The sequence below is a fragment of the Eurosta solidaginis genome, chromosome 1 (assembly GCF_040869045.1).
Source record: "Eurosta solidaginis isolate ZX-2024a chromosome 1, ASM4086904v1, whole genome shotgun sequence".
NCBI classification, from domain to species: Eukaryota; Metazoa; Arthropoda; class Insecta; order Diptera; family Tephritidae; genus Eurosta; species Eurosta solidaginis.
In genome coordinates, this window is record NC_090319.1 from 166,768,356 (window position 1) to 166,794,560 (window position 26,205).

Here is a 26,205-nt window from a genome sequence, read left to right on the forward strand (position 1 = left end):
TTTAATACGGGTTAATTAAATTTATTACACTTGTATTTTAAAAAATATCGAGGGTTCGGCTAGCCCAACCCATATGCCCAATCACAAAACGAAAACGTATTTAATGCTAATTTAATACGGGTTAATTAAATTTATTACACTTGTTTTTTAAAAAACAACTTAAGCTAGCCCAACCCATATGCCCAATCAAAAAACGAAAACATATTTAATTACAGCATATTTAATGCTAATTTAATACGCGTTAAATTTATTACAATTGTTTTTTAAAAAATATCGAGGGTTCGGCTAGCTTAAGTTTAAGCTAGCCCAACCCATATGCCCAATCCAAAACCGAAAACATATTTAATTACAGCATATTTAATGCTAATTTAATACGGGTTAATTAAATTTATTACGCTTGTTTTTCAAAAAACGAAAACGCATTTAATTACAGCATATTTAATGCTAATTTAATACGGGTTAATTAAGTTTATTACACTTGTTTTTAAAAAATATCGAGGGTCCGGCTGGCTCAAGTTTAAGCTAGCCCAACCCATATGCCCAATCAAAAACCGAAAACGTATTTCATTACAGCATATTTAATGCTAATTTAAGACGGGTTAGTTAAATTTATTACACTTGGTTTTTAAAAAATATCGAGGGTTGGGGATCACGCTTAATGCTAAATACCGACCGGACAATCATAAAGTTATAAGCAGTACTTATGTATATGCTTCGATCTATGAGAAAGAGGTTTTGGCCCCTTACTCCAAATTTTGGTGGTTTTTTGGAAATTATGAGTATGTACTCTCTGTTTACTCGAGCAGACCTACAACTTGATGTATAGATCGCAAGAAGCATACTCAAAACTTTTTTTTTTATTTCGTCACACAGTTTTATTTATAAGTTCTTTGATATCAGTAATAAAAAATAATACAATGAATTGTTTTCAAAGCTTTATATCGCATTGTCTTGGAGTACATTGTATATGTACGTCCAATTTTTTTATAAAATGAAATTTGTAGCCTTGGTTTTAATGAAATATACATATACGACATTCGTAAAAGCTAAAAAAACTCAAATAAAATTATTTAAGTAGGTACGTTGTTCGTAATAAATTGTAAATGCTTCGAATATTTTTAAACGTCCGGGAGCCCTGAAATCGTGAAATTTGTGGGGCAGATAATTTCTTTAGGTTCCAATTTTTAATTTGGACACACCACAACTAAGTTCTAATTTTTAGTTCGGACACACCTTCACTGAGCTAGATAGTCCTTGTCATCCCATCGAATGGTCCGGAGCCAGATAAACAATTTTGCATGTAAATGCAACAACAATGATTGGAGCGAGATAAATGTTCATAGTCATCATCCCGTCGCAAAGATCCTGAGCCAGATAACTAATTTTGCGTGTAAATGACATAACAACGATTTGAGCCAGATAAATCCAGAAGAAGTCTGGTTTAATTTGTTAGTCAGATAATTTGTTAGTTTCTTATTATTAGTTTGGCAACGCTGCCTTCAACAAACCTACTTTTTTCAAAAATAGATGGCGCTACTTGGCCTTTAGAGACATCCGTCTATCACAACTCATATTTACAAAAATACCACGACCTCTGGTTCTCAAGTCCCCCAATGATCCAGAGCATTCCCGTGAGAATTGAGCATGATACGGAGCTAGAAAACTCACTGGATGATAGCCTATCGATTTGTTAGCCAGATAACTTAATTCTTATAGTTGGGACACGCTATCCTTAATAAACTGACTTTTTCAAAAATAGATATCGCTTCCAGTCCATTATCCTTATTGCCGCGTCACGATGAAATTTCTCATGTTCATGAATTTTGATGCAAAAAATGTTGCATTTGTAAACATAAAAGAACTGCAGACTTAGCAGCTGAAAATTATTTCGGCTTTCCCATTCACATAAGAATTTTTAGAAGCATTGTTGTAAAAATTCTAACTGTATTAGAAAAATACTTGCTAACATATTTTGCTCCTATTCATTTGTTATAATGTAGTTTTTAATTGTGAAAAATGTTAGAAAAGTAGCAACGAGTAGGAAAAATAATTTCACTTGCCAAGTCTGGAAACACGCATAGCCAACACAAATTTCAAATTCTTCTTATGCTTTGTTTGCAAGAAAATTTTAAAGTATGCTACTTTTTCATGTCAGATGGCGCTGGTGATACGCTATTTGTCGCTCCCCATGCGATACATACCTACTCGTTTGTCTTATGTTACTGGCATTTTATGTGCGGAATGAAACACGACAGCGGCATCTGCCTATCACAACGCATATTTGAGAATGGAGCGTGATACGGTGCTAGAAAACTCACCGCATGATGGCTAATTTGTGTAGTTTGGGTACTAACCATTGATCAAACGATTTTTTTAAAGATAGGTGACGCTGCTTCGCAATGTATCTATTTGGTGCCAAATTATGTAAAACGCGAGGAAATGACTCATTTTTTCTCGTCTAAACCAAAGCTCATTTATTATCAGAGCGTTCACTCACCTCAGTAACTGTATATAAATCTGAGTAACTAGGTTAATTTATTCCGTGATATATACTGCTGAATGGGAAAAGACCTGATTACATTCACGACGGCGGCTACAAAACGACAATCAGTCACAAATGTCGTTGTAGTCAGATTAAACCTTATTATATTTTAAGGTAGCGACAGTGAGTGGCGTCCTTTTTATTTCGCAATAAAAACTAAAATAGAATTAAATAAGCTAAAATCTCTCTCTTGTAAACTTGTTTAACATAATCGATATTTCTTCTAAATTTTTCGCTACTGCTTTCTGTAATTTATATTTGGGGCTGCTGCGTTCTAAGTAATCAAGATCCAATGTTTGGGTACGATTGTCATCAATTTTTGCTTTATTGTGGTTGTGGTCTGCAGTCGCTATGTTCAATGTAATCAGGATTAATAAGTCGTTCTCATAAGCATACCGAAATGATCAGGATGACGAGCTGCGTTGACTTAGCCATGTCCGCCTGTCTGTCTGTCCATATGTCTGTTTGAATGCAAACTAGTCCTCCAATTATTGAGATATCTTGTACAAATTTTTCAGAAAATTGGTTTTTTTTCATACCTTTAATTTATGAGATTTAAGCTTCATAGCAGCCATAATTTCGAAATAGTAAACGACTTCGTTTATTTGGGAACCATCAACACTAGCAACAACATCAGCTCTGAAATCCAGCGAAGAATCACTCTTGCCAATAAATGCCACTTTGGACTAGGTAGGCAATTGAAAATTAAAGTCCTCTCTCGGCAAACGAAACTCATACTTTACAAGTCACTTATCGTACCTATCCTGTATATGGTGCAGAAACATGGACCATGACAACATCAGATGAAACGGCTCTGGGAGTGTTCGAGAGAAAATGTCTTCGAAAGATTTATGGACCTCTACGCGTTGGTGATGGCGAGTACCGAAAAAGATTTAACGATTAGCTGTACGAGCTCTACGCAGACATCAACATAGTCCAACGAATTGAAACACAGCGGCTGCGCTGTCTAGGCCATTTTATGCGAATGAAAGATAACGCTTCGGCCAAGAAAGTGTTTCTATCGGTAACCCGCCTATGGAAGCAGAGGTGGCCTCTACTCCACTGGAGGGACCAGGTGGAAAACGATTTAGACTCCTTTGCTGTGAGCACTTGGCGCCGGTTGGCAGAGAGAAGGAGCGACTGACGCGCCTTGTTGGACGGCCATAACCGTTTAAACGGTTAAACGCCAATTAAGTAAGTAAGTAAGTAAGTAAGTAAGCTTCAAATTTCACGAAAGCAGTATAGAGCACATCTTCAGCTTACAAATCAAAACTACATTCTGAAAATTCTGGCCAAGAAGAAAAATTTATACGCACCAAATGTTCAACGTAATAGCGCATTAAAACTACTGGATGCCAATTCCATTTTCAAACTAACGGTTTCAAATGAGTTTTATGATGAAAATGAGTTTCAGATCCCACTATCTCACAGTTATTGCATACGAAGGCGCCTAGAGAAAAAATTAGTAGTACCAAAGTTTCTAAATAATTACACTAAAAATTTTTTGTGCGTGTCACTTCCTGCACTTTTTAATAACATGCCGATACCTTTAACCAATTTACCAATTACATTGAAAAGAAAACCCCTTCTTAAAGTTCATATTAAAAGTTTACTTTAACGAAATTCTCAGCGTAAATATACATATATAAAGCTCACTTTGAAAACTATATATAAAAGATCTTTAATATCACTTAAAATTATGTAAATAAAAAGTTTGTAAAAATTTATGTTTACATATATTTATACATTAATGCACCATTTCAAAATTGGAAATTTATTTACATATATGCTGTTAAATACTTGTATTTAATTAAACCTGCAACAAGCACTTTAGCGTCGCGGGTTTTATCTTATATTGTATTTTTATTAGTAAAAAAAACCAAAGGTTAAAAAATTAAAATTCAATTCAATTGTTATTATGCATTATTAAAAAAATATAAAAATTATACATAATATATCAATAAGAAAATTTTCACTTTTTCTAACCGATACCAATGCCGAATACTGCTGTTAAATATTTCTAATACCTATATGACACTACTTTATTTTCGTGTATTTTTTCTTGTATTTTATCTTCAATTTTTTGTCGCACTCCTCTTCCTAATACAGCTTCAGTACTGGTGTAAATGTGTAAACTATATTTCAAAAAACTAACGAAAATACAATCTAGTTCATTAAAAACAAACCAGCCAGTTTGTATTTCGATAGGTTTTTTTGACATTCGGCCGTTTTTTCTTTATTTTTTTCTGACACATGAAAGCTTTGTTTTTAGTTTGAAAATTTGGTGCATAAAAACACAATTAAAATCAACTTTCTTGTGAAAAAAGTGAACCATTAGATACCGAAATATTTATCGCGTGTTATTTGCATTGTTTTTATTGTTAAAAGTGTTTATGTAAAAATAAAATGTAAAACATAAACAAAAACATGTCAAACTCACTAATTTTGGGGGAGTAGTGGTCTCGCTTTTTCATGATAGGAATTGTTTTTGTGTTTTGAAGTTCCGATAAAGTTTCGTCAGTTTTTTTAGCTTGGAATCCAAGCAAAAATAAAGTAGTGTCATATATGCTTAAACAGTATTAAGTGAGGCGCCACTCGAAACGATTCTTTTCGTGCAGTTGACTTGCACTTCAAACCAACTATTGCCGCGTTTTATAAATCCAGTATAGTGGCCAACTGGTTGAGCGTGTGGAAGATCGTTGGGTCTTCTTAAACACGCGCCGCGGAAGCTAATAAATCCTATCAGAGACATTTCGCTCCACATATCAATAGGGTTTACCATTTTGTGCGGCAAGCTTTTAATTGCCACTGTTTCTTTATTTTCGAAATCGTTCGAAGGTTAGGTTAGGTTAGGGTGGGTGCCCGAGGGCACACTTAGGCCAGTAGTACTAGGCCCGTTGTGATACCACGAAAAAACACCGTTACCATTTTGAGGACCTGATGAAAGCTATTAGGTCCTTGACGTCATGCTCCACAACCTGACTCAGATTATCAAGAAATGGAGCTCCCAGAAAGCGCTGCCGTGCTCCGCTTAATGCTGGGCAGTAGCAAATGAAGGTGAACAACCTTATCATGAAACAAATTTTTTAAGGATTTTAGGTCTACTTTTCTTGAAAGTGTATATCTTAAAATTGTTGACTGGTTTCTGTGATAGCTTAAAGGGTGCAGAAATTGATTTCACTAGTTTTATGCATTACACATTATCATAGATGATAATTTGTAATTTGTATTTAACATTTAGGAGATTCTATAAACTTAAAAAGTCTTATAAAGCTTACAAAAATTTCACTGTACACATAAGTTTACGTGCTTTCTAGGGCTTATACACTTTACAAGGCTCGTATTAGCTGATATGAATCCACTATTTACCATTCTAAAATATTACATATTTCTTCCAAAACTGTTTTTGGAATTCCATCGTAATTGTTGGTACTACAATGTGGTCCTCCGGAATGAATGCACTCGCGCGCCATATCTATTGGTGCATTTTGGTTTTTCCAAATTAATGGGGAAACAATTTTGACTGGAATGCTTGTTTTCCGCACACAGCCTTCTGTGCATTCCGTTAACTCTTTTAGGGTAGGGCAATCTTTAAATAGTTGTTGAGCCAGCCAAGTAACCGGTACTTCACATTTAAGTGTGTTCAAATTTTTGTGGCGATATAAAATTTCACAGCAGTTTGACAGAATAGCCCCCCTTTTTTTGTATGTCTCCGATGTGACACCTTTTGTCAGGATATCTTTAATGAAATTAAAAAACGGTACAGTTCCTTCCTTTCGCATTACCTAAAAAATGTGCGCACTTTATTAACCCGGGAAAGTTGAGATAAGAAACATAGCCTGTTTAAAAAAATCAGTTAAAATTTACGAAATTGTTTAGATACTAGTGCAAAGGGAGGAAAAAGTTTACTTCCGATTTTTGTGATTTGTTGAAAAGTAGTTTAGAAAGCTTTAAGTATGAATATGATTTTTTACCCGTTATTCAAGATTTTGGAAGTGTTTGGTAAATTGTTATGCTTTGGTATCGCATTTTTTGACCTTTCAGAAACAAACCTTTTCCATTAGCATCGAATTGTCAAAACAAGCCCCTAGCATGACTTGGCATATTGCGTCGAAGGCGCACGTATTGAGTAGCGAAACGTTACTACCATCAATATGGATTGGCTGCAAATCCGGATCACTTCCGTTTTTTGAAATGGGTAATGCAGCGTGAATTTTCCAATTTAGCGCTGCTTTCACTATTTCCTTATTTTACCCTGAAAAAGTATTACACTTGGTGATATACTATTAATTATACGATTTTAATTTATAAACCTAAGTAAAATCCCGTTTATGCGGCAACAAAGTTTGAGCACTTTCGCCATTTTCGCCATTGCTTATGTTGGTATTTGCACATTGAAGCGATATATTATTTGTCTGGAAAGGAGGACGTGACGATTTAACGCGTATGGGAACTTTTCATTAAATTTTAATTGACTTAAATTTCCAACGAATATATGTATAAACCAAATAAAAAAATGTTACTAAGACCTCTTGATGTGTAAACATAAAAGAGGCGGCAAACTCGCAAAATTTTTAGGCCGCACTTCTCTACACCAAATTTTTACAAGTTAATCTAACTAAGCCCCACTTGCATAACGCCTTTTAACCTACAGTTAACTTCACAGTTATACACTATACACTATTGACACATTTTAAAATTAAGATAACTTGCCGTTCTGCAAATCATAAGGCTAGGTTATTCGATGGACTTAGTTAAACGTGAATGAAGTTTAACTTTGCCACTTTGGACAATAACATAATATTTTCATATCTTAGCTTAATAGGCCAACTTAGCAAGGCTAAACTCTAGTTAATTTAAATCGGGCTTACACTAGCACTGACAAACTAGGCCGTAATTGATTAAAATGGGTTAGATCGTATTAAATAATTTTACCACTTCGAATACTGTTTCTGACTCGTGCATTTCGCTTAATTGACTTTCACTGTCACTTTCAGCAGCGTCCACCAATTTGACTTTACCCTGTATGTAAAAAAAAAAAAATAAATGTAAGGCGCGATAACCTCCGAAGAGATCTAAGGCCGAGCTTCTCTTCCAATTTGCGTCGTGCTCCTATTGATTTTCTCTACAAATCGGCCGGACGGGACCTACATGTTTTATACCGACTCCGAACGGCATCTGCAAGGCAGATGAGTTTTCCTTGAGAGCTTTTCATAGTAGAAATACACCCGGAGCGCTTGCCAAACACTGCCGAGGGGCGACCCCGCTTAGAAACATTTTCTTCTAATTGAAAAACCTTATTTCTAAAATTTTGATGTTGCTTTGCCCGTGGTGTGAACCCAGGGCATACAGTGTGGTAGGCGGAGCACGCTACCATCACACCACGGTGGCCGCCTGTATGTACTGCATATGTTTTTGAACAAAGTCGTCTACGCGAAGCCTTCCCTGCGAAACAATACATATTTGATTTTATTAAATTCACTTTCACTTCCCGCAGATGATGCAGGTATTCGGCCATATCCAAAACATTAACGTTCCCCCACAGGGGAAATAGCGGCATGTCCGCTTTTAATTTTTGGATAAGTTTTGGATTATAATGAGCGTTAACACGATCTCCTTTTTCTTCTAAAACGTTATTGGTTTCATCGTCAAGTCTCCCGCAATATTTTACCCAACCGTTCAGATTAGAAAAAGCGCTGCCACTATTATCATCTTCGGAAGTTAATTTTTCTTCAGGTTCAGAAATATGTTCATCGATCATCATCATTAGGCAAAACCAGCTCAGTCAAGTTAACTGCAATTATACTTTTGTGTTAGTTTTTACATTTATTTGGTACACGATGATTACAGGAGAAGTTATTTAACGACGAGCTACAGACTCTATCATATAAAACTTGAGTGAGGTATTTTTTCTCATCTCAATATGGAAAGAGCACACTTTCCTCAGTCCTGAATTTGCACATAACGCTATTCATTAAAAAAAAGATGAATTGTACAAAAATAAGTCCCTTAAAGAGATTTGAGTTTTGGAAGACAAGCTGAAGACGAGTTAAAGCCTCTGCTAACATTGCAAAAAGTAAATGACGACGTGGGGACTTAAATGTTGTTATTTTGTAACTTTATCTCGCCTTACCTAAATTTCCCAGCAAAGGGCTTGATACGCATGCATTTAGCAAATTAATCTACGATGAAATGTGTTAAGCAGACTAAACAATTAAGAAGGAATTCTTAATAAACTAATTAGTTCATTAACTTTTCAAGTCTATCGATGAGTTACTTATATGCTTGTCTCTCATTAAGCGTTTAACACGCTAACACCTATAAATGAGTGAGAAACGTGAACAATTTGGAACTGAGATAGAAAAAATGTATTTTTGTTGTTGCAGTTCAAAGTTCCATACCTGTTACAAGCATTTCCAATTGTTTTTTGTGCACTTCACAAGAGGTAGGAGTCTTATCTTCCTTAAGCCCCTCAGTTGGACTTTTTGCCACTGTAAAAATGCTCTTCAAAATTTGTTGGGCTTCTTGTGTGCTTTGGCACATAATTAGATGGCCAATTATTGCTAGCCAAAATGTTCGCACTAACGACATTATTCCTTTCAGAAATCTGTAAGAATACATAAAGTATAGGATGCCTCATCAAAAACATTGTACGGGAACCAATATGGAACGAACCTAGCATAATTGTGGATAAAGTGAGCTACATCTAGCCTTATGCAACATCGAGGCATTGTATCTTGCGATGCAACAGCGTTGGAGTACTCATAAACATTTGGAAAACCTGCGCTTGCATGAAGAGTGCTTTCGCACTATCAATCACTATTTCTTTCGGCGCGAATACTGCTGAACTCATATTAAAACCAATATTGGATATCATTCGTTCGATGGGAGTTGGACAACATTTGGGCGACAGTAAATTGTTGTCCACAGTTGACTTTAATTTGATATAAAAAAATGGTTTTGTCATGCAATTTATGGCAAATCCCTCCCGTAGCATCGATTGAAATTTTAAATATTTTTGACGAAAAACATTTTTTTATGATGTGGATTTGATGGTTCGTCCAGTAATGTACGCAAAAAGGTCTATACCACACACATTGAATAATATTTGCAAACTGACCAGTTTTCATCATATCTATTGCAATAATGGGATCGGTGTGCAAATAGGTTTTTTGCTTCTCAACCGATTTCAAAGTATGAAGTGTTTGCATGGAAGGCAGAATGGACTGGATCTCCTTCTCTCATTAACTCATTCGCCTTTCTCGCCCGAAACACATCAACATTTCCTTTTTCCAATTGGGTAGCTATCTTCTCGATAAGCGGTTTTCGAATATAGATTTTGCCACATTTTTTTCCGGTTGGGTCCGCTCTTAAACTACAATACCATACCAAATCAGCTTCCACATCATTTTGAAAAGTAGCATTAAAACTGCTCCCACATCGACAGTAACCTATAAATTTTGAAGAATATAGATATATTTAAATAAGTCAAACATGCCGAGTTAAATGCTCTTCTCAACAACGACATTCGAGGCGTAGTGATTCAGAGCAGAGTGTGCAAAAGTATGATGCATATGTTCGTGGCCGTTGAAAACCCGAAAACTAGTCGATGGCCGTTGTAATACAAAGAAAACCGATAATCCGTCGATAACACAACCAAAAACAGCCGGATGACTCGTCTATAAAAATGGATAGTGCATCATAAATACGATAACAACTCAATAATACTTCGATAACAAAACCGAAAACACTTTGACAGCGAATCGGTTAAAAAATCATTAAAAACACCGCGAAAGCAAATCGATAACTTGTAGATAATATCGAAAACACCCCACAGGCCATCGATAATAAATCGATAACTCGTCAATATCGATTGATACCGCTAACAAGCTAATGAAGCTCTTTAATTATACCGTAATGGCCCCAGAGACATCTCGACATTGTTCCGACGTAGTTTTAGAATAATTCCGAAGAGTCTAAGTAATATAATCTATAAATCTTATAAAATAAAGTCGTTAAAAGTCATGTATGCACATAACTTCACACAGAATACTCCGATTTTAAAACGGTTTTTTGCATTTGAAAGCTTAGCTACGTGAGATGGTGCAGTTAATATAATTTGAAGATATATATTATTGGGGGGGGGGGGGGGGGGGGGGGGGAGGGGGCAAATTGCCAAAATGTAGCAAAAAATCATAAAATTTTTTGTTTACACAGCTATAACTCATAAACGGATGGATGGATTTCAAAAATTCTACTTTTCAGTAAAACTTTGAAATATTTACCTTCGATCTGCATCAAAAAAAAATACTTGATTCCTTTCTTATATCAGCCAAATTGTTTAAACAAAAGTAACATTTTTATCAAAAAATGCGTATGTGTGTTTGTTCGCTGTGAACTGTCCGCGCGAATTGCTTTTGAGTGAGGCTTGATGCGGCACATACATACATACATATATAGCACTCGCTGCGTTATTTAACTTCGGGCGTAGGTAATAGGTATGTATGGATGTACATCACTACATAGTATAAAACAAAGTCGCTTTTTCTGTCCCTAGATAAAGAGTGATTTAAGAGGAAGTAACGGATGAACATATTTGGCTGAAAAATGGTGGAGGGGTAGCTTAGAACCAGGAGACAGGCATAGGCTAATTTTTATCCCGTTCTGGATAGGGTCTTGAGATCAAAACGTAGACGTGTGTAATTCTGGGATATGTTTGTACAATATGGGTATCGAATGAGTACTTTGATACGGGGTATTTTTCGTACCCGCGGGTAACTAGGGTCTCGAGATATAAGCGAAAACGTGGACGCGGGTACCCCTATAATGTGTTTATAGAATATGGATAACGAATGAAAGCTGTTGATGAGTGCTTTAGTGCAGGGTAGTTTTCATACCTATTGGTGACTAGAGTCTCGAGATTGAGGTCAAAACGTGGACCCGGGTACCCCTAGAAAGTGTTTATACAATATGGATAACAAATGAAAGCTGTTGATGAGTGCTTTAGTACAGGGGTAGTTTTCATACCGCTGTGTGACTAGGGTCTCAAGATATGGGCAAAACCTGGACCAGGATACCCCTAAAATGTGTGTGTAATATGGATAACAAATGAAAGTTGTTGCTGAGATCTTTAAAGTAATTTTCATTGTGATATTCGATTTAGTTGCATTAACCTGGCAAAACTGACGGAAAAAGCTTATTAAAATGTATGGAGATAGACCAAATTTAGGGCAGAGCAACGTCTGACGGGTCTGCTAGTAATAAATAATTCCAAAAATCTTTTGAATAAAGCCAACAAATATTCACAAACTCGTGAAGTAATAGTTCTACAACTTAATAAGCCGAAATGTTTTTCTGGACTGCCTGCGTAAGAAGGAACAAAGCGCCTTCGAAGCACTTCCGGATTCTACGATTGTCTTATTCATTACCCGTTTCGCACATTCCAATGTACAATTCAATTTATTTACTCGTCTGTACAATATTCAAAGCAATACACAAAATAATGAAGTATTTTATTTTGCATTTTGATTTTTACCATTGATTGTACAAAACAGTACAAATAAATTGTTTTGTATTATACGGGTGCACACCCTGGTTGAATATTAATTGCTTTTATATTATACTATAGACTATTCTATGATTACAATTTATCGAGCCGAAATCCCCATTCAATGACAAATAGTGCCTACGAAAGTGGATTGCGCATTTTAGTCGGCTGTTTTGCCAAATTTTGTCAGCAAATAAAGATTGCCATTCTCCACTCTTAAAAATACGCCATCGTTTGGATGCGTAATGATTTTTGTCCATCCTTGTTTTTTTATAATTGGTGTATTTTGTAATTTTTGCGAATTCTTCTCGTTTCATAATTATTTCGAAATTAATTTTCTTTGATTGATCTTCCGAACTACTGTCGCTTGAGGCTGAAATTTTACACAGGCATATTAAAGCATTATGGAAAACGTCCGTAAAGTTGCAATTCATTCGATAATATACAATATATAATATACATATACATAAATAGACATGTTGAAATTTTTGCACCTCTTTTGAGGCCAAACTATAATTCTAAGGACTCAAAAAAGTTAAATATAATGTTAAAATAGCTATGTTTTTTAGAGGTGATACATAGAATTAGTGTAGAGGTAAAACATAGACACATATGTATTTCAGTTGAATCTGAGTATAATGTGTATTGAAATCTAGTAGTACCAATTTTATGCGCAGCAATTTCAGAGGTGAATGTAAACTTTGATGCTTAGCAGTCCATATAAAGTTTAAGCGTAAACGTCTATAGATGTATAAAAAACACAGCTAAACCCAAAAGAATAGTTTATATTATAACTTTCGAAAATCAGGAAGACATTTTTATTTCTAAATTTAAGTTTCTAATAGCATGCGCGCATGATTTCTGCCCTAGCGCGTACATATGAATATAAATATGTACAAAGTACATACCAGGGTTGCTGAATGGACACAATTGCATCCATTTGGGTACATTTTTATGAGTGGATACAACGATACAAAAAATCTCAAATGTATACATTTTTACGCTGGAAGATTCAAAGTTAAAAAACTTTCTGTAAAATTTCTAATAAATTTATGAATATGCAGTTTTATGATAAATTAAATTTTAGAATGATATCTATGCAAGTTGCAAGCAGTAAAAATTTCTCGGAGTTGTCAGATTTTTTTAGTAGTTTTTCGAGAATTTGTGAAGAAAATGATATTTTTCTTTGGAAGTGTTTGGATAGAAATGCTTAAAAGTTTTTCAAGAAAATAGCTATTGGACTAATATTTCATTGGCTACAAGCCGCATAAGATCTATATTGTTACGAATATTAGCAAAACTAAGGGGTCCTGCTATCTCTAGGCCGCTTATCATCGGTGACGTGAATTCACATCAATAATTCAATCATTATGTATCTACATAAACGAAACAATAATTGCGTCTACGCATATGTACCATGTACGTATACGAGCAGCGGAGAGTCAATGCACAATCACATGCATATATCTGAGATACTCCTGAAAGTATGCAATGAGAGAAGCTATAAAATCGTGCAATTGTAGTTACAGCTGAGAAGTTTGAGAGCTGATGGCAACTAGTAGATTCTGGAAGCGCCTAGAAGATGCGAACGTTGAAATCAGAGAGTATAAGAGGCAGCAAATGTAGAGGAGCTGGAATTCAGTTTGATTTGAGCTATCAAGCAGTTTCGGTTAAGACGCTATCTAGCGAGCCATAGCAGTATTATTTTGAAAGTCAGTTTCATTTAAGCTATCAGTTTGGTTATTAAGCCAGATAGTTGCAAAGCATAAGTGTTATTGTGAAGTACTTTAATAAAGGCCATTTTTCCATTATTCAATATTGGAGTTATTTATTCAAGAGTTTAGTGATACGAACTTAGCAAACGGGCTACAAGGGCTCGTTACAATATATATAAAAAGAGGTGTACATTTTGATTGTCACTCCATAACTGGAGAACGAATAGAAAGATTGCCATGAAATTTTTAGGAAAGATACAAGAAGGAGAGATGTAGGTTAGTTGATTTTGAAATTCCAAATCGGTTAAGCCATATATCTATATATATAAAAATGAATGTTTGTATGTATGTCATCGATTAACTCAAAAACTATTGGACCGATTATTATGAAAATAGGTATATGTATGTATTTTTCCACGGGGAAGGTTTATATAATACGTACTTTGATACCGGGTGACTTGGGTCTCGAGATATAGGCCAAAACATGGACCCGGGTAACTCCAGGAAGTGTTTGTACAATATGCATATCAAATGGAAGCTGTTTATGAGTACTTTGACACTGGGTATTTTTCGTACCCCTGGGTGACTGGGGTCTCGAGATATAGGCCAAAACATGGACCCGGGCACCCCTAGAATGTGTTTATACAATGTGGATATCAAATGAAAGCTGTTGATGAGTGCTTTAATACAGAGTAGTTTTCATACCTATTGGTGACTAGAGTCTCGAGATATAGGCCAAAACGTGGATCAGGGTAACACTAGGATGCGTTTTTACATTATGGGTATCAAATTGAAGCTGTTGATGTGTGCTTTACTACAGATAATTTTTTATACCGCTGGGTGTCTTGGGTATCGAGATATAGGCCAAAACGAGGACACGGATACCCCGAGACAATGTTTTTACAATATGAATATCAAAGGAAAACTGTTGATGAGTGCTTTACTAGAGGGTAGTTTTCATACCTACTGGTGACTAGGGTCTCGAGATATAGGCCAAAACATGGACCCGGATACCCCTAGAATGTGTGTGTATTTTGGATATCAAATGAAAGCTGTTGCTGAGAGCTTTAAAGTAATTTTCATTGTGATATTCGATTTAGTCGCATCAACCTGGCAAAACTGATAAATATACATGCGAATCCGAAATAAAGTCATGAATTAATAATACCCACATACCTATTTACCTACGTCCTATTCGATTTGCCTGAAATTTGGTATATAAATTTGCCTATATTAGTATTTACGATGCTTTTTTCCGGGAAGTAGACCAGAGACGGACTGGGACTGGGATTAGGACTGGGACTGAGACTGAGACTCGGAATGGGACTGGAACAAAATGCATACCACCCTCTGGGGCTGGCAATAAGATATGAAAAAGAATGAGAAAAACTTGAGAGAAGAGAAAAGAGAGAAGGAGACTGAGAAAGAGATAGAATGAGACGAAGATGGAGATAGATGAAGCGAAAAATACGGAGGGAGGAGTGAATACAAAGATTGGGAAAAAGTGTAGAGGGGCGAGGGCAGATTTAGACGGAAAAAGCTTACTAAAATGTATGCAGATATACCAAATTTAGGGCAGAACAACGTCTGCCGGGTCTGCTAGTTATATATACAATTTCATTTTAAATTTTGAATATCATCAGATAACACTGGTAGCAAAAATAGCACTTTTTGTCTGTTGAATGAAGTTTTTCCTTTGTTTCTCACTAACTAATACCATTATTGAAAAAATCCAAAAAAAAAAACCTCTTTTTTGATTACTTTTTATTTTGTTTTTTATTTTTTTCAATAATCAGAAAAAGCTCATTTTTTTTTTTTTTTTTGATCATCTTTTTAATCAATTGAAAAGTTATTAAAAATAGAAAATAATGGCAAGTAATCATTAAATGGCTTTTAAGGAAAATAATCAATTGGACGGGTAAGTATTTAGTAATCATTTTTTAACAGGTCTGGTATTATTTTTGTTTAAAATAAATTAAGTACGTTTTGTTATAAAATGTACGTATAAATAAATTTTACTCGACATGTCAAATAGAAAAACCTTTATAACAGAGCAAGATTTATTTAAAACTGAGCTTTGGTAAAATTTACAAAATTCAGTTGTGAGTATAGCCAAAATAGTACGGCGGTGTTTTGCTCCAAATATTATTAATTTCAGAATTTTGTTTCATCAAAAATAAAATAAATACAATAGAACCTCCGAAGAGATTTTAGGCCGAGCTTCTCTTCAAATTTCCGCTGTGCAAACGGGACCTACATATTTTACACCGACTCTGAAAGGCATCTGCAAGGCAGATGAGTTTTTACTGAAAAGTTTTTCATGGCAGACAGACACTCAGATTGTTTGCCAAATCACTGCCGAGGGGTAACCCCGCTTGGAAACAGCTTTTTTCTAATTGAAAAAATTTGTTCCTAAATTTTTGATGTTGCTTTGCCCGTGAATTGAACCCAGTATGTTCGGTATGGTAGAAGGAGCACGCTACCGCCACCACCAAATCCGACGAAATGATTCAAAAACTATGTATGTATCAATCTATTGAAACCAATGGATACATTTTTTTAGGAATGACGCACTTTTGGATACAAAACTAAATTCTGCAAGTGGCAACACTGGAATATGCATACATATTAGCCGTGTTGTTTTTTTACACGTCTATACGTCTACGTGTGTAAAAAACGCGTATCCTCACTTAGATAATGCTTAGGATACCCATCTAACGGCAACTAGCTACAAGACATTTGTACCGGAATGCGCATACACAAACCTCCGGTGGCTATAGTGTATAACATATTGTGACGAATTTACTGCAATTCCCCTTATTTGCAATATTCTGCTAACGTTCGTATCGCTAAACTGTTGAATAAATAACTCCAATATTGAATAATGGAAAAATGGCCTTTGTTAAAGTACTTCACAATAACACTTATACGTTGCAACTAGCTGGCTTAATAACCAAACTGACTGATAGCTTAAATGAAACTGATCTCTCGCCTCCACTGTTGTCGCCTTTTTATACTGTCTGATTTCCTCGTTGCATATTTCTAGGCTTTTCTAGAATTTACTTAGTTACTGACATATAATTATAACTACAGATGCACGTGTGTAGCTTCTCATATGCGCGCGTATTTGTGAGCGACACTTCCACAATTACAATTGCATACTTTCGGGAGGATCTCAGATAAGATATATACATGTGTTTGTGCACTGTTTCTCGCTTCGTGCACGTACATATGTGTAGACATAATTTATTGATTCGTTTGTGTAGATACATTATGATTGATTTATGGATGTGCATGCAAGTCACTGTTTTAGCATCGGCTTAGAGATGGCACTACCCCTTAGTATTGCTAATATTCGTAACAATATAGCATTATTAGGTGATACATCGAATTAGTGTAGAGGTGAAACATGGACACATATTTCAGTTGCATGTGAGTATAATGCGTATCGACATTTAGGAGTAAAAAATTTTGTGCGCAGCAGCAATTTCAGAAGAATAGATAAAGTTTAACGCTTAGCAATCCATATAAAGTTTAAGAGTAAACGTAGATAGATGTAAAAAAACACAAATACGAATTAAGCGATGCGTCGGACTCGGGGAGCGAGAGTAGTGCTGATTCAATGAACTCCGTGTTGGTGAAGCACACAAATGAAAACGGAGTAGAAGAGTGGAGAAGGGTACGGAGCAGAGGAAGTAAAAGAGCTCTCTCGCAGTACCGTGCAGCACTAGGAATTATACAACGCTTGGGAGCAGTGGTCGATCCAACAGAAGTGGAGATCGAGCGCTTGGAATGGGCGCATGAAGCGGTAGAAGTAGGTCGAAGGCAGTTCAAAAGGTTTGCTGCGAGAAACTCTCGGTTCTGCAACCGTTACGAGGAGGAAGAAGCGTCGAATGGGCTGCTTTCAAGAGGCAGATAGGACCCAGTCCTAGAGCCGCGAGGAAGGGCAGTCGCATAGACAAGACAAGTAGGCCCAAAGGTGTAAGACAGATGGGTTCCAATAGCGAGGTAGCAACTACCTCGAAAGCTGCGAGTCAGAGGGAAGTTCCAACTACGGAAGTAGGAGATGAGCCAAAGGGAGATAACGCTAAGACTCCGGCTTTTTCGGAGGTGCTAAAGGGAGTTAACGCTAAGACTCCGGCTTCTGGGAAGTGCCAAAGGGAGATAACACTAAGACCCCTGCTTTTCCCGAGAAGATGAGTGATGTGGCAAAGCAGTCACTGACTGTGGCGCTGGTTGATCGTAGCAGTCCTTTCGGACAAATCACTACTGAAAGGTGGAGATATGTGGAAAGGGAGCTTATTAGCTTAATGCTTAAGATGATGCGGGAACAACCAAGTAAGCCCCTTCCAACCTTTGATTTGGTGGATGGTATATTGGTGTGAAGATGATAGCGTGCGACAACATCGCGAGCTTGCGGTGGCTGGAGTAAGTGGTTCCATCCCTCCAAAGGCAAGGCTCGAACGCGCGGTTTGCGGTGGTGGATAAAGCGCAAATCCCCACGGTACCAAAAGTTAAGGTATGGATACCATGCGTGATGAAGTCGGAGGATACACTGCGACTTCTGCAGAATCAGAATCCGAACATACCGACACAGAATTGGAAGGTACTTACTGTATCTCGGCCTACCGAGGAAGGTCAGTTCTACATCTTCCAAATAAACAAGCAGGCGGAGGATATTTTGTACACGCAGCTTGGCAAAATGTCCTTTGGCACTGGCAAAATTTACATGCGACTCAGGAAAAGAAGTCCCGAGGATAAAAACCCTAACACGCTAGAGGTGTGTGAAGTCGAAAAGGACTTCAAAAGCCTAAGGGAAAAAAGACAGGTGGAGGTCCCCGACGTCACCACGAACGTGCTAGAAGAGGACCAACCGCTAAATGGTGCTGTGACTCGCACAGAGGAACACCCGGCACAACAATCACGAGAGGCTGACGGGGGCCTCGAACACTCTAAACCAAAAGGGCAAGGGGATGACGACGCGTCACGACGAAGGTGCTGGAGGGGGACAAACAGCCCAATGGTGCTGCGAGTCCTACTGATAAACCTCAAACGCAGTAAAGCGGCGTGGAACGAACTCCTAACCCTTGAGAAGGGTTCGTTTGACGTGGCGCTGATCCAGGAGCCGTGGCTCTCATCGGGAAGAAAGATTTCTGGACTTAGCGCGCGCGGGTTTGGCGTTTACTACGCGCAAACGGAAGGATGGGTGCGAGCTGTATTAACGGTAAGGAAACAGCTGCATTCATATATGCTGCCTAATTACACCACTGAGAATCTCGTAGCGGTGGCCGTTGAGCAAAAGAATAAGCAGGCATTTACCCTGGCGTCCTGCTACATGTCCCATGCTGCGCAGGTTCCACCGATGGAGTGCAAAAAGCTAGTACAGGAGGAAGGGCGCAAAGGGCGGTTGGTCATAGGCGCAGATGCAAATGCGCACCACAATGCGTGGGGAGGAGCAGATACGAACGAGAGAGGCGAATCTCTATTTTGTTACATCCTGCAAACCAATTTGCAGATAGCCAACAGGGGAAATGTCCCTACATACATAGGTCCAACATCCAGCAATGTTCTGGATATTACATTGAGCTCCGAGCGTGATATATCAAGGTATGATTGGATGGTTCTTGATAGACCATCCTCCTCCGACCATGCGTATATCAGCTTCAGCATCCCCATATAGAGGAGGAACCTTTAGAAACCCTAGGTCAACCAACTGGACTAAATTCTGGAAACATGTAGAAACAAAACTGGGACAACCCAAAGAGGTTGCTAATGTAGGGGACCTGGAGGAGTCGAATGAATTCCTAACAAGGACGCTTATGACTGCGTATAACAAAGCTTGCCCTCTAAGAAGATTCAGAGGAAAAGCAAAGCCGCCATGGTGGAGTAATGAGCTGAGTCTTCTAAGAAGACAAGTAAAAGAAATGTTTAAGCTCGCAAAGACCGAAACGCGAAGCGTGTCGGGACGAGTACAGGGATCTATTGAGCATCTAAAAGCGTGAAATTACCAGGGCGAAGAGGGACTCATAGAAAAGTTTCTGTACGGATATAGTGCTCCAGCGAAACAGCACGGTTGAAAAAAGTCCTAGCAAAGGGAAACATAAAGAAAGAGGGACTAATAAAGAAAGAGAACGGGGAATGGTCACGTAATAGTGAGGAATCCCTTGAGGTGCTTCTCGATACACATTTCCCATCGGGAGACGGTTTAGAAGAGCCAGCAGACATCACTCGCACTTCGATCACGGAGCTAGTAGTGCCGGGATTGGTGACCGATACCAAGATCGAGTGGGCAGTGAAGACGTTTTCTAAGTTTAAATCGCCGTACCCAGACGGTATATTCCCGGCCATGCTACAAGTCTCAAGTAGGGCGTCGTGAAATGGCTTAAAATAATATTCGATGGGTGCATAAGACTGAATCATGTACCACACTCTTGGAGAACTGCTCATGTAGCTTTTCTACCAAAGGCGGGAAAGATCGGTCACGTGTATCCCAAAGACTATAGACCCATTAGCTTAACATCATTTCTGCTCAAAACCTTTGAGAGGCTGACAGATGTGTACATAAAGTCCAACGTGGATGAAAAGCTGCTCTCCACAACACAGCATGCGTACACCAAAGGCAAGTCGGTAGACACCGCATTGCATAGGGTGGTAATAAGCAAAGATAAATCCCTGGAATATAAGGAGTATGCTCTAGGAGTCTTCTTGGACATTGCCGGAGCTTTCAATAATGTTGCAAAATGGGCGATTATGGATGGTATTAATTACATTAAAGTACATCCTGCCTTAATCAGATGGATCGGCTGCATGTTAAATTGCAGAAAGATTACATCACAATGGGGATTGTACGAGCCCACGAAATCAATGGACAGGGGCACGCCGCAGGGAGGGGTGCTATCACCTCTGCTGTGGACGCTGGTCATCAACCAACTGCTCAGGCAATTCGATGAGGGACCCGTAAAACTTACGGCTTACGCAGATGACGTTGCAGTTGTCATAAGTGGAAAGTGCCTTCCAGCGATTAGTTCTTTGATGGATCGGGCGCTTCGGGATATTCATACCTGGACTTCTAATGTCGGGTTGAAAGTCAATGCGGAGAAGACGGATATGGTCTTGTTTACATAGAGGTACAAGGTCCCAAATTGGATCAGGCCTAAGTTAGGAGGGGTGACCTTACAGGAGAAACCTTGCACAAAATATCTAGGAATCATCCTAGACAGTAAGCTGTCATGGAAGCTCAACGTGGAGGAGACGGTCAAGAAGGCCTCAACGGCACTCTATGCATGTAAAAGAATGCTGAGGTGTACGTGGGGCCTATCGCCCTCCCTTTCTCGTTGGGTTTTTACAGCGATTGTAAGCCTTATTCTATACTATGGAGTTCTTGTTTGGTGGAAAATCACACAAAAAACAACATACCTCAAAAAATTAGAGGAGGTATGCAGACTATCGATGCTTAGCATTACGGGAGCCCTGAAAACAACCCCGACGGCTGCACTGTATGCCATTCTGCACATTCCACCTGTAGACCTGGCAGCAAAGAACATAGCACTAACAACCGCAACCAGGCTCGGTACATCGGGGCAGCTTGAGCGCCGACCATATGGCCATAGTAGTATAGCGTCATCAATCACAAGACAAACAGACTAGCTGATTCCCTATCTGCGCTTCGAGGGAGATCTTAAGGCCACAATAGAGGTGGACGGTTGGCGCAAGGGTGCGCAAATGGCGGACGGGGCGATACATGTGTACACCGATGGTTCCAAAGTAGTGGAAGGAGTAGGGTCTGCGGTATACCGCGCTGATCCGGAAATAAGCAGATCCTACAGGCTGCCGGATTACTGTAGTGTTTTCCAAGCGGAAATATTAGCCGTAACCAAAGCAGTAGGAACCCTGGAAGAGAATAGCTTAAGTTACAACCGTGTTAACTTTTATATTGACAGTCAAGCAGCAATTAAGGCAATAATCTCGCATAGCACAGCATCTAAATTTGTGTTAGAGTGTAAGCAGTCTCTGGAGAGAATCGGAACAGGGAGAAGCATACATCTATATTGGGTCCCAGGGCATATGGGAATAGATGGGAATGAAAACGCGGACGAACTACCTAAAAAGGGGGCATCCCTTGAAGCTTGCTCCGTAGATGTCCCAATTAGATTGGGCGTTAGGCTTGGTCAGTGATAGCAGATGTAGGAAGTGCGGGTTGGAGGAGGAAACGATCGAGCACGTTCTGTGCTCGTGCCCTGCACTTGCTAGGCTAAGACTCCAGCTATTAGGAGTGATACAGCTGTCAGATCTAGAAGCAGCAAGTAGCTTAAGTCCTAGGAAGCTTCTAGTATTTGCCAAGAGGACGGAGTTATTTTATAACATAGGTCCTGGTTTTTGATAGGGTTTTTCAGTTTGGTCGTTAAAACAAACTTCTGGTAACACTACGGACTCAACCAGTCTATGTGAGGTCCTCTTGGACCGGCCAGTCCAACCTACCTACCTACCTATCTTTCGAAAATCAGAGGAAAGTTTCTATTTCGATAGGCTTCAATTGACATGAGCGCAGAAATTCTGCGCTAATGGGTCCATATGAAAATATGTACATTAGGGTGCTTCGAAAACAAATTTTGTCCAACTTCTCTATCAAATGTTTCTATTTGATGTAAAAATAAAACCCTCACCATTTTTACTCCACTCTAAGAGGTACCCGAAATTCGAGGTCTTGTACAGGTTACAAAATTTAAAAAAGCTCTTAAGATATGAAGAAACTTAGTTACGAATATTTTTCGAAAAGTCATGGCTATTTAAATTTATGTTCTTCGACGAAATTGTGTAAACAGTTATTTGACACTTAAAAAGTGCATCAAAATAGCCATAACTTTTCTAGTAAATAAGATCTCCATATCTTAAGAGCTTTTTAAAATGATATGATTAGAGAAAAAATCACAACAACTTTTTGTACATAACCTTAATTATCTGAAAATCCTGACCTGATGGTCAAATTCTGATCAAGGATACAGATTGTAAACAGCAAACTACTTCTGAATGATAAATAAATTTGTTGTTACAAAACCATGTTGACCTGTGTTATTCATTGCCTCAGAATTTTGTAAAGCTCAAAGACTCAACTTTGAGGCAATAAAAGTTTTTCGTGATTATATGTTAATTCAAGTTAACTAAATGAGAAACTAAAAAAAAAATAACGTACCCTCTAGAGTGGAGTTATGATGAGGGTTTTTTTACAACAAATAGAAACATTTGAGAGGATAGAAGTTGGAAAAAATTTCCGAAGCACCCTAATCTACATACATATGTACCCATTAGCAGAATTCCCGTGCGCATGCCATTTGAATCAAAGCGAAATACAAACGTTTCTCTTATTTCGAAAGATAGAAGAGCAAGATGTATTTATTTTGTAAACCGTTATAGTAGAAAACGTATCCTTTTGTGTAAACGACATTACTTAGTATGTACATACATATTGATGTAACTAAATATACGCATTACTTAAATCATTTGTAGCAAGTATGCGAGCTAACATGTACATTGTATATGTGATTGTTCATACACGCAGATCCCGCGGACGCTATTCGAAACTTCTCGAAATAAAGATGTACATACATACATATTTCAACGATTTTTGAACATAAAGATGTTGCATGCGTGAACTTCAGTGGAAAGCACAAAATTGTGGTAGGACACTTCCACCACACAACAAACTTTAGCACAATTTTTAACATAATTTAAGCACAGAAAATACACTGATTGGAGTTATAGTGATCAGAAATTAAAATTATGAATAGATTAGCTGAATGAAAAATGTACAAATAATTGTTAAATAATAAATACAGGCAGTGGTAGTTTAACACATTCTGCTGTGGTGAGTGGTGAATATGACCTACTAGAGTGTTCTGTTTTGTGAAAGTTGCTTAACACTATTGTCTCTCCATATGTACATGCTAGCAGAAATCCTACGCGCATGCCATTTGAATCATATCGAAATACAAACACAAATTATTCTAGTCGTTAGGGAGCTGTACGTCGTCTTAAGACTTAAGCCACGGAACCGGACAGAGTTATACATTTTTTGTGTGGGAATAAATTGCGAATAAATGAAGTTTAAATTATTTAAAATGTAATATTGCTGTTTGCTATAGTGTGTCTTCCAACTTAATACGACCGGGTACTTACAGTAAAATACTACTGCCGTATAAAATTGCAAGCAAACGATCTATAAATAAGTCCTGCATATTTGTTTTTAACATTTTCTACTTACTTTCATAGCTATCAGTATCATTGATGTTGTGGTTTGCATCATTTTCTATGGAAAGAAATAAATATTGGAAATTTGGTGAATTATTCAATCTTCAAGAGTTATAAAAAAATTTCGTCTTTATTATAATCTGGTAACAACAATCGTCTTACCAGTTACAAAAATTACATGAAACTTTTCTTATTATGATTTTGGATAGCAAAGTTACTTGCACCATAGGTGGTAACATTTTGTTACCACGCAAAATTGCACGTGTTTAATTACTATTTGTTTGAACCAACAAATTGTGGATCCATACTCGTGCATAAGAATTGAAAAACAATATTAGCACTTTAATAATTTGGGAAAAATTTAAACAACGTGACATCAGGACGGACAAGGCGACAGCTGTCCTTGTACGTCCTGATGTCACGTTGCTTAAATTTTTCCCAAATTCTTAAATAAATTATAAAATTAAAAATTGCTTCAAATAAATGTTTTCATACATTTAAAAAAAAAAAAACAATACAAGCAATCCCCGATTAAATCATATAATATTAGCACTTGTTTACGCTAAATTTTGTTCACATTTTCATTTTAATCTTAATTGCACTGGTAACGATTTTCAGTTACACAATACATACCCCGGTTTCAATTTGCCGGTAACGTTCAGAATAAGTCCCTAATGAAAGCATTTTTTCACTTACCATCAGAAGTAGCGTTTTGCATTTCACTGTGCACAGTTGTTCCGCGTAAAATATCCAGCTCCTCAAAACTATTCGCAGACACTTTAGCGTAAACAGTCGATGCTTTGACATCGACGTTCAATTCTCTTGTGATAACTTCCCATATAGAGTTCACTCTTGACACAACACTTTTATTTTCGTTTGACAGAATATTTTCTTATAGTTTGCACATAGACTAAGAAATACATCCTTCCTTATTTTTGCGCGACGACCTAATTTTGATTGAAACATTTTAAGCACTGCACTCGAACTAACAAATAAACGAATGAAATCAGTTAACCGTTTTTTCTGATAGCTGAATTTGAAATAGTTTTGCTATCTCGTGGTAATGATCTGGAGCCAGAAAGATTTTCGATGTAAATGCAACAACAACGACTTTAGCCAGATAACTCAATTTTTTAGTCAGATAATTTCGTTTAGTTTGGGCACACTCCAAATGAATGTTCAATAATAGATGTCGCCATGTAAAAAAGCATCGGTGCCATAAAATAACAAATAAGGGTAATTTTTTAAAGCTTCGTATAACAGGAACAGTGTTGCTGCGAGCTTGGAAAAAAACGTATCAAATTATAAAGAGCTAAAGTTAATATTTTTCTTTAAGAAAGAATAATACAAGATAGTTAAATGAAATCTGTATTCATTCTAGTAAAATCTTACTACATAAAAAACACGTGTGTGTTTGAGGCCAATGGACTCCTAAACTACTGAACCGATTTTGAATTTGTTTTGCACCCCGTGTGTAGTTTGATCTAACTTGAAATATAAGGTAGGTGACTGGGTGACTAGTGTCTCGAGATATTGGCCAAAACGTGGGCCCGGGTACCCTTAGAGTGTGTTTATAGAATATGGATATCAAATGAAAGCTGTTGATGAGTGCTTTAGCAGAGGGTAATTTTCACACCCCTGGGTGACTCGGGTCTCGAGATAAGGCCAAAACGTGGACCCGGGTACTCTTAGAGTGTGTTTATAGAATATGGATATCAAATGAAATCTGTTGATAAGTGCTTTAGCAGAGGGTAATTTTCAACCCCTGGGTGACTCGGGTCTCGAGATAAGGCCAAAACGTGGACCTGGGTACCCCCAGAATGTGTGTATAGAATATGGATATCAAATGAAAGCTGTTGACGAGTGCTTTAGTAGAGGGTAATTTTCATACCCCTGGGTGACTAGGGTCTCGAGCTATAGGCCAAAACGTGGACCCGGGTACCCCTAGAATGTTTTTATAGAATATTGATATCAAATGAAAGCTGTTGATGAGTGCTTTAGTAGAGGGTAATTTTCATACCCCTGGGTGACTAGGGCCTCGAGATATAGGCCAAAACGTGGACCCGGGTACCCCTAGAATGTGTTTATAGAATATGGATATCAAATGAAAGCTGTTGATGAGTGCTTTAGTAGAGGGTAATTTTCATACCCCTGGG

At 37.6% G+C, this 26,205-nt stretch overlaps 1 protein-coding gene across 4 annotated transcripts in view; it reads right to left on the bottom strand.

Annotated features, from left to right (window-relative positions):
* Positions 1-26,205, bottom strand: part of Parp1 (Poly-(ADP-ribose) polymerase) — a 636,927-nt gene that overhangs the window by 68,260 nt on the left and 542,462 nt on the right. For 3 of the 4 annotated variants that reach the window (XM_067760013.1, XM_067760014.1, XM_067760016.1), the window contains one exon: positions 24,063-24,107. The exons of the other annotated variant lie outside the window; for it this stretch is intronic. In XM_067760013.1, the coding sequence (XP_067616114.1) occupies positions 24,063-24,107 (45 nt within the window). The remainder of the gene's footprint in view (positions 1-24,062; positions 24,108-26,205) is intronic. 4 annotated transcript variants of the gene reach the window in all.